Below are 14,798 nucleotides of genomic sequence, written 5' to 3'. Positions count from 1 at the left end.
TCTCAACTGGCAAAATACAGATAATCCTGAATTTGCCTCATATGGCTGCTGCCAGGATTAATGTTTGTATAATGTTTTATACATGAAAAATGCTATATAAGTGTTTATGTTAATTCTATAGAATTAACATAGTGATGTAATTAACAGCTGTGCAAAACATTCTCACAAAGCTTTAAATACTGCACCTGCATTTTCAATTTACTCTTTTCTCCCTCTTTGTTTTTACAAACAGTTAAGTAATTTTAAAAAAGAAATTAATGCAAAACCCTATGTTGATGCAACAAACTCCACACTTAAAATCAAATCATGAAATGCAGAAGTTAATATTTTCCTCCTTCATTTGTATTTCTTAAATATTGACAGTGAGTCTAATCCAGAATCCATTGAATTCCCTGGGATGCAGCATATTCTAAAGGATAGAGCACTAGAAAGGCAACCATTCCTGCCTCTGCCACTGAACTGCTGTGTACCCTTGGGCAAGACACTTCACCTCTCCGTTTCTCTGCTTCCACTCCCAGGTTTAGTCTGTCTTGTCTTTTCAGACTGTAAACTCTTTAGGGCAGGGACTCTCTCTCACTCTGTGTTTGTAATGCCTAGTACAAGGAGGCTACTGGCCTGCAAGGCACTATCTTAATACAAATAACAAGTCTTTCTCTATTGGTCTCAATGAGGTTTGGATTATGTCCGGTGGGTTTTGTTCTCAAGACTGAAAGGAGGACACTGTACCTGTTTGCCCCTCCATGGAGTTGATAGCTTGTCTCTTTCACCAGCAGAAGCTGATCCCATAAAAATATTACCTCACCCATCTTGGCCCTGCTTAAAGGAGGCAGATTGCCAGAAGGTTTCTAAAGATACATATTTATGCAAAAAGAAAAGGAGGACTTGTGGCACCTTAGAGACTAACCAATTTATTAGAGCATAAGCTTATGCTCTAATAAATTGGTTAGTCTCTAAGGTGCCACAAGTCCTCCTTTTCTTTTTGCGAATACAGACTAACACGGCTGCTACTCTGAAACCTATATTTATGCAGTATTTCCAGTCAAAGCATTCAGAAACCATGAGTCAGGTCCCCAAACAACCATTAGATGGCCTTAAAAATATCGAGATTAAAAAAAGCCAGTACACTGGGGAAAAGGTCTTTTTATTTTGCTTTCTGTTTTTCAAGCCTGTAAGTTTTCACATTTGCAAACTTTTCTCTACAACCATGCGGGTTAGAAACTTAGTTTTTATTTTAGATGTAAGAGGAGTGTTTCGGTCAATCACATGACCCTGGGAACTGTGGCATTAAGAAAAACACCAACTACCCCAAGACTCCTGATAAAATCATGCTCTCATAGTAGTTGGATGAGTGATGTGTTTTAGTTAAGATAGCTGGGGGAGTTGGAGTGTGATTTTTACTTATAGCAGTTTTAATTTACTGACTTCAGAGGAGTTACTCTGCACTTACAACAGAATAAGTGAGATCAGAGTCTGACCTCTTAAGTGACATTTAAACACAAAGAAAAACAAGACAAGCAAGCAAACAAACACCCACTAAGAAAACTTTAAATAAATACTAACTCTAACACTAGGTTAATATAAGCTCAGTGACTGAGTTTCTAGGTAGGTTTTAGGGTGCCAGATTATTATATTTCAGTCTAAACCCATTGACCTTACATTATTGCTTTCTTGTATTTCAACTGACCAAATACTGCAAAAGTAGCCACAGTATGTGTCACAGAGAAAATAACATTCTAAGTGAGTCAGCTAAGGAAGGAGGAAAACAAAAATGAGATAAACAGAGAACATTGCCTCACACAATATATTGTAAAAAGAAAAGGAGGACTTGTGGCACCTTAGAGACTAACCAATTTGTTTGAGCATAAGCTTTCGTGAGCTACAGCTCACTTCATCGGATGTATATAATATATTGTGCCACGTTTTAACCACAAGGAGGCTAACACTTCAGCTCAAAAAAGAAAAACAACTAAAACACAAACGATAGCTCAGAAGATCAATGTCAGAGGGTTGGGCCAAATTTTGCTCTGAGTTACAATGAGTCCAGGGCTGGATCTGAGAGCAGAATCTGGGCCACACCTTATATAAAAGGATTATTTTGGTCATCTTGCTGAGGTCTAAGCAAGGAAAATGGGGTATGGGATATTCAAGTTCACCACACTTTTTAAAACAAAGACCCAATGGGGTAATTCTTGACATGCCGTCTGCATGGGGAAAAGGGTGATAAGCCTATATCCGGTTTCAGAGTAGCAGCCGTGTTTGTCTGTATTCGCAAAAAGAAAAGGAGTACTTGTGGCACCTTAGAGACTAACAAATTTATTTGAGCATAAGCTTTTGTGAGCTACAGCATCTGATGAAGTGAGCTGTAGCTTACGAAAGCTTATGCTCAAATAAATTTGTTCGTCTCTAAGATGCCACAAGTCCTCCTTTTCCTATATCCTGTGTAACTCAAGCAATCATTTACAACATGCAATTCTTACTCTTTTAGGGTCCAATCCTGACAACAGGTCTTTTGCTATTGACTTCAGTAAGGGCAGGACCGGGTCTATACCTAAGAGTAAAGAACATTTCTAGATACTGGGCCAAATCCTGCTGTTGATTTTTCATGGGTGTATTGGAGAGATTCACCTTTTACAGTGATGTAGTTGAGAGCATCACCTGGGCAAGGGTATGAAAGTGATGCGCAGAGACAAGAACAGGAAAAGACGTCTCCCTTTTGCACCTGTCTCTAGGCCTCAGGTGAAACTGAGGCATTCAGATATTGGCTCACATGTTCTGAGAACAGTCGTCATTTTCATGCTACTGGACAGTCTGATCCTACAACATTTATTTCCATGAATAATCCTTACAGGCCTAATACATGATTATGCATGGGAGTAAGGGTGGCAGGATCAGGCCTTTAGACTGTAAGCTCTTTGGGGGCCAAGGCTGTCTTTGTGTCTTGCCCAGTATCAAGCCCTCATCTGTGTTTAAGAGGAATATGGTATAGTTCCACAGATAAACAATAGCTCCACTGCGGTCAAAATAAGTCAGCCCCTCTGCTGTCACTGTTCCCCTGAAAGCAAGTTTAAGCCACTGCTAGCAAGCCACAGTCCCCTCAGCAGCTATTGTTTCAATCACAATTACAGGAAAAAGTCAGGCCTTTCCTGCCTGTAGCCTCCCAGGCCTTTCCTGCCTGTAGCCTCATTTCCTATGCTGCAGGTTTCTCTACTGGAGATTACTTGCTCCCCAGCAGCCTCTCTACTCCACTCCAGTATCCCTGGGAATCCCTCCTGGGCAGCTTCCTGTTACTCCTTCTAGGAGAGTGAGCTGATCCCTGCTCAGGTCCGCCTCCCTTTGAAGCCCCTGGAGGAGAGGAAGGTGATCAGGAACATTCAACATGGATTCACCAAGGGAAAGTCATACCTGACCAACCTGATTGCCTTCTGTGATAACTGGCTCTGTGGATATGGGGAAAGCAGTGGATGGGATATATCTTGACTTTAGAAAAGCTTTTGATATGGTCTCCCACGGTATTCTTGCCATCAAGTTAAAGTATGGATTGGATGAATGGACTATAAGGTGGATAGAAAGCTGGCTACCAACTGGCTAACGGCAGTTCTGCAGAAAAGGACCTGGAGATTACAGTGGATGACAAGCTGGATATGAGTCAACAGTGTGCCCTTGTTGCCAAGAAGACTAACGACATATTGGGCTGCATTAGTAGGAGCATTGCCAGCAGATTGAGGGAAGTGATTATTCCCCTCTACTCAGCACTGGTGAGGCCACATCTGGTGTATTGTGTCCAGTTTTGGACCCCCCACCACAGAAAGGATGTGGACAAATTGGAGAGAGTCCAGCAGAGGGCAACAAAAATGATTAGGGGGCTGGGGCACATGACTTACAAGGAGAGGCTGAGGGAATTGGGGTTATTTAGTCTGTAGAAGAGAAGAGTGAGGGGAGATTTTATAGCAGCCTTCAACTACCTGGAGGGGGGGTTCCAAAGGGGATGGAGGTAGGCTGTTCTCAGTGGTGGCAGATGACAGAACAAGGAGCAATGGTCTCAAGTTGCAGTGGGGGAGGTCTAGGTTGGATATTCAGAAAAAACTATTTAACTAGGAGGGTGGGGAAGCACTGGAATGGGTTACCTAAGGAGGTGGTGGAATCTCTGTCCTTAGAGTTTTTAAGGCCCGGCTTGACAAAGCCCTGGCTGGGTTAATTTAGTTGGGATTGGTCCTGCTTTGAGCAGGGGGTTGGACTAGATGATCTCCTGAGGTCTCTTCCAACCCTAATCTTCTATGATTCTATTCCTTAGTAAGTAGGGTGGGCTGAACCCAGAGCAAGCGCCCTGGTATAGTGACACATAAAGCCTCAGGAAGGCAGAAAGCAGCGTAACTCCCATTGATTTCAATAAGAGTTACACACCTAAACACATCTGAGGAGCTGGCTGAAAGATATTTCAGGGCTGGAGGCTACGAATGAGGCACAGTGGAAGGGACTGGCTTCATTTCAGAATAGGGATTTCTACTCCATAGCCAATTAATTCTCACAGTCAACGGGAATTTCCTATTGGCTATCAAGCTGGCTAACTGCAGTAGCTAATTAGCTCACTCTCAAACTGTTTGAAACCTCCCTCCCAAATCTGAATCCTCCCTGTCTGAAATAAAGTATTGGTGGGAGGGGCCTCCCCACTGCACACAGGATGGACAACATAAGATTTAGGACAGGAAGGGTAGACGATTTCTATGTTCAAGTGAAATTGCGGGGAAAATGGATATTCTGTATGCAGACAGAATGTAATTAGCACCCACGCTGGAATTTTGCCAGCACACTGGAACCGATAAACATACTTTTGCAGTTTAACAACATAGACCACATTCGCCCAAACAGCATCACATACTCGGGCCCTGAGTCAGCAAAGCTCTAAAGCACATGCTTAAATAACGCTAGTGTGTGCTGAATAGGTATGAGATTACTCACAGACTTAAAGCACATGCTTAATTTCTTTGCTGAATCGGGGCCTAAGTGTTCCAAATGAAAGTACAAAAAACTGCATTATGGTCAAATAGGACCCAATCCAATTTCCACTGACATAAATTGGAATCCATTCACTGATTTCAATGGGATCTGGATCAGGCTATCGTGCCACAGAGGAATAATCATAGGGGATGCTTCTTCCTAAATGGCACCTGTCATGAAGTGGATAGTTTAGATCCTGTAATTATACGATCAAAGAAAGCAGTGCTAGTTCTTATTCAGACAGAATTTCTAATTTTTTTAAAAAAAATACTGCTATTTTCTCAAACTCAGTAGCTCATGACAATGAGTTCCACAGGTTAATTCCATTGTATAAGAAGTTTCTCTTTTGAATTAGCCGTTTCTGGTGGGAGAAGAAGAGGAATAATTTTGTGGTTAAAACACAGGACTGGTGTTTGAGAGCTCTGGGTTCAATGCTGAGCTCTTCCACAGACGGTTATCACCCTGGATAACTCACTATGTGCTTCAATTCTTTATCTGGAAAATGAGAACAATATTACTAACTTCCTCCCACCCTTTGACTGTCTTGTCTATTTAGACTGTAAACTCTTTGCGGGAGGGACTGTCTCTCACGAGTAGACAGTGCGTAGGCCCAGTTGAGGTCTCTAATTATTACAGAAATACAAACAATAATTACACTACAAATTTTACACACACATACGCACCCCTACTTACCAGCCACCACTTGTAGCTCTCCTCTGGAATGAAGGTGTTCCGAGTGGTCAGGAAAGGTTGAACAGTCTGATTAAACCTCTCGTCGAACCAGAAGGAAAGTCCCAGCTCGGGAACACATGAACTACAGCTGCATGGTCTCTGGGAGTATTTCATTAGTTTTTTTAACTGCGTGACAATCTGCTTGGGATCCCAGGTGACCATCACCAAACTGTTAGTGTAATTCAGCAAGAACGACGTTATCGTGATGACAAACAATAAGGCAAGTGTAAACATTTTCAGATTTTTCTTCTTGACGGCGACCATCTTTCCTTTGGGGTTCCTTAGCCTGGCTGTCAGCCTGTGACTCAGTGACCGTGGTAAGGCAAAGAGAAAGGTTGTCACAGGTTCACAGGCTTTTTCTATGATCAGATGTTTAGGCCAAACAAAGAAATTCAGTTATCTTCACTGGCAAGGGGAGAGGCTTCGTTTTACCCTGGAGTGATTTAAAGCAGCAAAATTGGATTGTCCTTTTCTTTCCCTTTTAAAAATGATCCCAGATCTCTCTCTTCAACTTGCCTGGAAGCTGCTAATTTCTCCCACTGAGCATTTAATCAAAACTGATAATGATGATTTCCTTTCCCCATTCAGGAAGATTGAGAGGTAATTAATATCAATGTCTGAGATTCGGTTTCCTGTATGGGAGTAAAACTTGAACTACAGGAGCTAGATAAAAGAAGGCTGCTTTTTCCTTAAAATTATTTCATTAATGCGGCCATTAAGATCATCCTGTGGCTTTGGTCCCAGGTGATACAGGCACCTTGATGCTCATTTCAATCACAGAGAGTCACTTGCCATCTGCAGACACACAAAAGGAAAAAAAAAAAAAAACACACAGTCAGAGATGTTCGAGTTCCCATCAACTCAGTTTCTGTTTTGCTTTCCCCACCCCCGGCTTCCCTGGCTTCAGATCATCTCAAGAACCACAGTAATAAAGTTGGCTGCACCTTCTGTTGTAGGACTTGCACTCTGAGAAGTTTCACAGCAGTCTCTCCAGAGGGAGGACTCAGGGGCCTATAGAAATCGAATCACTGTCTGTTGATTTAATGATTATGGAGCTAAGGCCCTTTTAAATTACCCTTTGCAGACACCACACGAAATCAGCTCATCACCTTAGACTGATCTTGATACCCGCCAGTTACACAGAGTATTTATAACTAAGAATAACTGATCAAGAAAGCAGAGGGCAAAAGGGAGAGGGAGCGAGAGGGACACACACATACAACCGCACCCACAAGTTAGTGGACCATATGATTTACAAAGCCCCAAGAAACAACAGGTCCTAAGCAATCAGAAAGGGGAAGGGAAATCAGGCCAGAAGCGCGCTCTGTTCTAGAAAGGGTTTTGAAAGGGTTAAGGAGCTTTGGAGGGGTATTTTTTCCTACCTCTACTATCAGTGTCAGAGAAGAGGATAGGGCCAGCCCCGACCTAAAATATTTTCATGGGATATTGGGTGTCCACCAGGGAAAGACCCCACACTTTTGCTTGCTTTGCTCTTTGCCTCAGGCAGAAATCAACGGGCGTTAGGTGCCGGCGTTTGAGGAGCTGGGCTACAAAGACGAAGGCCTGGTTTACATTTAAAGCTTAGACTGGCACATCTGCGGTAGTCAGCGTGTGGTGGGAATTTTGAATTGTTTGAGGGGGAGAAAAGTGACATTGTTTAAATAATGCATCCTGTACATTTTTTGGGGGGGAAAAAATCAAAACCAACCTCACTGTAATTTTTAACGTAATGAAGAGTTTCCAATAAAAATTGGTAGGAACGTTTTTTTTTTTTTAAGAAAAAACAAAAAGTGACACCCCCCCTTCTGAACCCTTCAAAAGGAAAGCAATACTTCAAAAGTTCATTGTTTTCGTTGAGCTAGTTTTTCATTTCACAAACAGCTCTATTATTACACTGCTCCTCACTTAATGACAGGTTTCAGAGTAACAGCCGTGTTAGTCTGTATTCGCAAAAAGAAAAGCAGTACTTCTGGCACCTTAGAGACTAACCAATTTATCTAATTTATTAGTACCACAAGTACTCCTTTTCTTTTTCCTCATTTAAAGTTGTCCTGGTTAATGTTGCTTCGTGTTACGTTGCTGACCAATTCGGGAACATGCTCGTTTAAAGTTGTGCAATGCTCCCTTATAGTGTCGTTTGGCAGCCGCCTGCTTTGTCCACAGCTTTCCCAGGAAGAGCAGCCCATTGCAGCTAGCTGGTGGGGGCTTGGAACCAGGGTGGGCCAGCAGCCCCCCATCAGCCCCCCACTCCCCTAAGTTCCCTGTGCAGTAGCCACCCAGCAGGCTATCAATTGCCGGCGGTTCAGCTGTCCCTTCCCGCACTGTGTGTGCTGCTCCTGCCCTCTGCCTTGGAGTTGCTCCCGGGAGCCTCCTGCTTGCTGTGTGGGGGGCAGGGGGGAAGAGGGAGGACTAATGTCAGGGTGTCCCCCTCCCCCCTGCACCCCGCTTACCCCATCTTCCATAGAGCGGGGGCGGGGGTGGTGACACACGACAGGGCTCAGGACAGTGGGAGCTTCCTGGCAGCAGCTGCCATCTCAGCTTGCTGATTAGCTTAAAAAGACAATGTACTTAAGAGTGGGGTCAGCATACTTAAAGGAACAATATGCTTCTCTCTCACACACACACGGTGTGTGTCTCTGTCTCTGTCTGCCATGCTGTCTCCCTTCCCTCCATTCGTGCTGCCTTGTAGCGTGTGAGGCCGCATTAACAACGAGTTAACCTTTGAGGGCTCACCAATTGCTAGTTCATCATTTAGCAGTAAGGCATTCCCTGGGAAATATCCCACCCTCTGACTCCACCACCTCATCCAAGCTTCACAATCATCCCCCCAGCGTACCAGTATCAAATTGTTTGTTTAAAACTTATACTGTGTGTGTGTGTGTGTGTACATATATATAGTCCTTTGTCTTGTGAAAAAAATTGCCCTGGAACCTAACCCTCCCGCTATTTACGTTAATTCTTATGGGGAAATTGGATTCACTTAACATCGTTTAGCTTAAAGTCGCATTTTTCAGGAACATAAATACAACGTTAAGTGAGAGGTTACTGTATTACACTTACTGGGGGACTCAATGATATTTCAGATCACAAGGAAATGAGAGGGGTGCTGATGGTAGGGAAGGATGGTGATGCAGCTAGGGCTGGTAGTCAGGGCCCCCGCGTTCTATTCCTGGCTCTCCTACAGGCTTCCCGTCTGGTCTCAGAGAAGTACCCAGGGTAAAAATGCTTTGAATAGCAACCCCTGATTTTGGGCACCTCAATTTGAGACAACATAGGCCTGCTTTTCCGAGTAAGTTCCAACGAGATTGTGAGTACTCAGCACCTCTGAACATCTGGCCCAAACCCAGGCACCTAAAATTGGCAGCCACTTTTGAAAATCTCATGCTTCATTTCTCTCATTTGTGTAACAGGGATAATAATGCCAACAGACTTCAAAAGGGAGTTGTGCAGCTAAATTAATTACTCTTTGCAAGGTGCTTTGGGTGCCACCTATGGTTGGGGCTGACCAAATACATTATAGGGTTTCAGAGACTGAAAAGTGTTCCCAAAGTTCACCGGCAAGTACAGGGGTACATGAGTTTGCTTGTTGCAAGGGCAGAAGTGTAAGGACAAGTGTTCTCCTTCACTGTAACAGGACAGTTCAGAAGCTACAGGTATTTTACAGGATCATATTCCACAACAAATGTGTTTGCTAATGAATATTGTTGTGGCTTTTGCTCTCGGTCTCCCACTCTATGTCTTAGCAGCTCAAGGGGATTGGAGGGCTTGAGGAGGAAACCTACAGTATTACATCAAACGTTCACACTCCCAGAGCATGTACCCTAGACATACACTAGGAGACTCTGCACTTTCACTTACTCTGCAGTCCTATTGCCTACCAAAAAGGACTGGGCTCCATATGTGAACTAGCTCCTTACCTCACCAATGAGCAGGCTGTGTGGATAGGTGAACTCCTTCGTTTTTGCTCCTGTCTAGGGCGTGAGGCTCTGCTCCAGGGACTGAGAACCAGACCCAGCCCGCAGGCGCTAACTGCATGCAGAACAGCATGCAGAGATTAGAGTCTGCTTCGAGGAATTTGTGCCATTTTAGAACACTCACCAATACAGAGGTCCAGGACTCTGCTGGCATCAGCCCAATGAGGTTACAACAGAAAGAAATGTACAGTGAAATCACTGAGTTGCAGACCTGCCCGGTGTCCTAATTCTCATAGGAGTAGAACTTACAGAAAATTGGCACAAGAGAGGTGTGTGAAACTGCTAACCCCAAACATTTAGAAATCACAAATAAACCCCAAGCAGTCATGGGATTTTGCAAAAAATCATACATGCTGGGCTTTCTTCATTTGCCTTCTGGTTTTTGGTGTTCACGTTTTCAGGATAACAGAGCTAAAACGTACATTTTAATAAATGAAAGCTGAGAGGCTCATGTAATCGCATTACTCCAGTAGGGCTTCGTGGAAAACACCAAATATCGTGAGGTTCGTAATACAATCATGGGAGTTGGCAACACTGTTAAGAGATGAGTTGAGCTAGCATGTTTGGATCTAGAGTTGCTATTGGGCTTGTCTACATAGGATGCTCAGAAAAAATAATCTGAATTAACTAAAGTTGTGAATTTAAAGTGAATTAGTTAAACCACATTAAACCCATGTGTACACTCTTATTCATAACTAAATAATCCACTTAAAATTTACACTTTTAGTTAATCTGGGTTCATATTCCTGAGGCTTGAGCCATACTTAAAGGGTATATTGGCATAGCGATGTGGTTAGGGATGTGAAAAAAACCACACCTGTGACTGACATAGATATGTCGACAAACTCCCCAGGATACATGAAGCTATGTCAACAAAAAAAGATTTCTGTCAACAGAGCTAACACAACTCAGGGAGCTGGTGTTCCCACACTGACAGAAAAATGCCTTCTGTTTGTGTTGGCTTGGTCTACTCCAGGGGTCTATGTTCACACAGCTATGCCAACATAACCATGACGGCATAGGCTCTGTAGTGAAGCCATACCCTGAGTATCTGCATATAAACAAGCCCTTCGGAGACTGGGTTCCTGGTTAATCCAGGAGAAGGGTGAGATGATAAGTATAAGTAGGGGCATAGCGAGCAGATCGAGGGACGTGATCGTTCCCCTCTATTCGACATTGGTGAGGCCTCATCTGGAGTACTGTGTCCAGTTTTGGGCCCCACTCTACAAGAAGGATGTGGATAAATTGGAGAGAGTCCAGCGAAGGGCAACAAAAATGATTAGGGGTCTAGAACACATGACTTATGAGGAGAGGCTGAGGGAGCTGGGATTGTTTAGCCTGCAGAAGAGAAGAATGAGGGGGGATTTGATAGCTGCTTTCAACTACCTGAAAGGGGGTTCCAAAGAGGATGGCTCTAGACTGTTCTCAATGGTAGCAGATGACAGAACGAGGAGTAATGGTCTCAAGTTGCAGTGGGGGAGGTTTAGATTGGATATTAGGAAAAACTTTTTCACTAAGAGGGTGGTGAAACACTGGAATGCGTTACCTAGGGAGGTGGTAGAATCTCCTTCCTTAGAGGTTTTTAAGGTTAGGCTTGACAAAGCCCTGGCTGGGATGATTTAACTGGGAATTGGTCCTGCTTCGAGCAGGGGGTTGGACTAGATGACCTTCAGGGGTCCCTTCCAACCCTGATATTCTATGATTCTATGATTCAGAAATCTCACAGCTGGCCTAGAGAGGTAGGATGGTCTTCTGGTTAATAAGATCATAGTTCAATACCTATCTTTCTGTATGACTTTGGGCAAGTCACTAAGAGTATGATTACATTGCAATGTAAGCCAGGGGTTAATAGAATTCAAGTTGCAGACCTGGGGTTTGTTGACCTAGATCGTTTGAGTGTCCACACTCATTTGTAACCACAGGTTAGGAATTGTTGAATCCTGGGTCCCAACCTGGGGTGCCAGTGTCTACATGGCATTATGAGGGCCCGAGCCCAACCACCTTCTCACAACATGGCCGCTCTAGCCCTTTGTACATGGTACAGTGTGGGAAAACATGACTGTCCACCAAACTTGACTGACCAGAAGACGAAGGAAGTTGCCCTTTGGAATTGTGGGATACTTTCGGCAGACTCCCAGAGCATGAGTCTAGTGGGGCTATGTCTACACTGCAAAGCAATAGAGCTTGACCCCTGGGTCCCAGCTTGACCTGGTTTAGCATAATTTGTGTGTAGACAGAAGGGGAGTTAGACCTGAGTTCAAATCCTGGGTTTACATTTCAGTGTAGATATACCCTTAATCTCTCTGTGTTTCATCTGTAAAATGGGGGCAATACTTCTTTTGTCTAGTTAGACTAAGAGTTGTATAATGGGGAAGCTATTGCAAAATAAACTAGGTGTGAATTTAAAGCTTAATTACTATTTTGTATTAACGTGCCAGTAACACTCTTACTCTGCACTGAGACTGCCTTTGTGTGGTTTAGATTAATCACTTCCAAAGCAGTTTAGGCTAATCTAAACAAAGGTGCTCTTAATGTGGAATAAGAGTGTGCACATCGGCAGCTAGTGTGGAATAGTGATTCTGGGCAAATTCCCCATTGCAGACAAGCCCTAAAAACTCTTCAGGGCAGGGTGTGGTTCCTGGTGTATGTTTGTGCAGTGCCTAGCACAATGGGACCCTGATTGTGATTGCAATACAAAATAATTAATCGCAATGTCAGTTCTTGCAAGAATTCTCCCATTTTGTTCTAAGATGAGGCCCCCTCCCCCATTCCCATTCCAGATCTGATCCAGATGCAAAGCCACAGGAGCCAATGGATTCAACTTGTCTCCTTACATTTGAGGGATGCGGAGTTGGCACTCCAGTCTGGATCCCATCTCTGGTTTTGAAAAGCAAAGTGGAGAAACCCAGAAAACTCTGAAAACTTTTGTTCAAAAATGAAGCAGCCTTCCCTTTCTCAGCTTTCCTTCTCTCAGACACAGCTCATTTGATTTATTCCAAACTTCTCCCCCAAAAATCAAAATCAAAATCAGGCTCTGGCCTGAATCTAAGCACAAAAAATAAGGCCCAAAGGGTTTCTTTGCTGAAGGTCAGAAGGGGAGGGGGTGCCAAACCCCCCCCAACAAGGCAGAGGATTGAAAGTGGTACTAGTGTGGCTTTAGCAGTGTATTCATGCATCACTGACTTTGCCTGTATGTGACAGCTGACCATGCACGGGAGAGTCAGTTTCCCTCTCCCAGTGCATCAGCCTGCACTAATATTGCTTTTGCAACATTCTTCATACTAAGGAAAGGAAGTGTAAATATTTTTTTGCCGTTTTGACTTGTATGCAGGCAAAATTCAGACGCAGCCACTCCCCAGCAGAGGAAGAGGGAGACAATTAGGGACAAAGCTTATACTGAAGAACAGTGTTTGTCTCGGCTGAAGCTTTGAGAAATTACATTCACTATGCAAAGAGAACCTCCTTTAAGAAAATGTCATGGCTGCAAAGTAAAGTGCTCAAAAGCCAGGAAATCATTAACTCAGTGTTGCACATGCAACCTTAACTCTTGTAGGCACCCAACCTTAACTCTGCCCGCCTTTTATATATGCATTACTACTATGCAGACTTTACTTGTATGGTTAAATTTACTATTTTTGCAGGCTCGTTTCCTCTGTCAGGACCTGATCTAAAGTCCATCAAAGTCAAAGACTTCAGTAATCTTTGGATCAGGCCCTCAGCATGCAGAGTGGACAGGGAACTGTGGAGTTAGGCTCCATGGCACAAAGGGGGGTTGCATCCACCGCGCATTCCTTATCTAATGTAACTTGTATTGGTCTAAGGTGCCTATCGTGGGAGCTGAGGCTCTGATTCAAAGTCCACTGAAGTCAATGGGAAGACTAACTGGATTTCAATTAGCTTTAGATCAGGACCATTGTGCCTTTAAGCCTTGTTCCCATCAGGGGCCCCCAGGAGTTTCAGTAATTCAGGCTGCAGTCTAACACTGGCTAGAGCTGGCCCGGACTACGACAGACAAAGCAGAATTCCCAGTGTCCCCATTTCAAGTTTTCCATCTTGAGATATTTGCATGTGGCCCAAATAAATACAATAAGAAAATAATAATAATAATAATAATTAATCCACCTTTAAAAGAAGTTGAAGATTGTGGCCCAAAATCAACAACCCACCCAAAACCACCTCTGCCACCCAAATCCTGAAATTAGATCCTCAATTTAGGGAAGCCAGAGCTGGATCATTCAATTGTTCTCACCTTAGTCTGCTGAAGTCAGACTCTTAAAAATACTGGACCAAAAACCCCTTTTCAAAATTTAATTTCCTGGGGTATTTTTTGTCTGTTTTAAAGAAAAGAAAAGAACCTTTCACAGAAAAAAAACTTGTAAAATGAGTAATGTTTATGCAAGAGATCTACTCTCGCGTTCAGAATAAACATAGATTTTGCCAGGATAATTTTAACCTCAGTGGTGAGTTAAACACAAATTTAGACTTAGTTGACACACTTGTCTCCACTGTTTCCAGAGACATGTTCAGATCTCCTTTTATAGCACATGTGAGGCAGGTGAGAAACCAGATGAGCTCGTGTGGACCTTTTCCAGCGTATAAATACACACCTGACACCCAATTTTAAGTCATTTTATTTACAAATTCCTGTGTTTGCTCATGTTTTTTTAAGAGTACGCCAATTAAGAAAGTTGGTTCATGAGACTGACAATGTGATGCTGTTGGACCTGAAGCCCGGTGAAGTGAACGGAAAGATTCTCACAGACGTTTGGACAATGCTCAGTCTTTTGCCTCAAGGTCACCATTTAAACCCCTACGGTGGTCAAAATTCTCATCATCTGCCCATTCTTCACTATGAATTTGGATGGTCTCACCTTCAAAGGGGACAATTGTCCATGAAACCAAAAGAATGCCCCCCCCCAACGCACACACCATCTTTCTGGGAACTAACTGGCAGTATTGACAGTCTGAAGCAAACGGTCAAGGGTTGAAGGGAGATGGAGACTGAGCACCCTTCTCATACACAGAGACGAACCTTTCAGATGAAGGTACAGGCATGCTGGCTGCGACTGGTGGGGAAGCGTCTCATGTCACTGCCTG

The 14,798-nt window shown here is 43.5% G+C and overlaps 1 protein-coding gene across 3 annotated transcripts in view; it reads right to left on the bottom strand.

Moving 5' to 3' along the window:
* ST3GAL1 (ST3 beta-galactoside alpha-2,3-sialyltransferase 1) overlaps positions 1-14,798 on the bottom strand; it is a 127,978-nt gene that overhangs the window by 27,084 nt on the left and 86,096 nt on the right. For all 3 annotated transcript variants that reach the window (XR_014710568.1, XM_084621546.1, XM_084621545.1), the window contains exon 2: positions 5,689-6,522. Coding sequence is in view for 2 of the 3 variants with exons in the window: in XM_084621546.1 (XP_084477672.1) it covers positions 5,689-5,991 (303 nt within the window). In the remaining variant the exon portion in view is untranslated. The remainder of the gene's footprint in view (positions 1-5,688; positions 6,523-14,798) is intronic.

This window comes from Lepidochelys olivacea (assembly GCF_965140295.1).
Source record: "Lepidochelys olivacea isolate rLepOli2 genome assembly, chromosome: 2".
NCBI lineage: Eukaryota > Metazoa > Chordata > Testudines > Cheloniidae > Lepidochelys > Lepidochelys olivacea.
The sequence above is the reverse complement of the archived record's forward strand: the minus strand, read 5'-3'. Positions and strand labels throughout refer to the sequence as shown.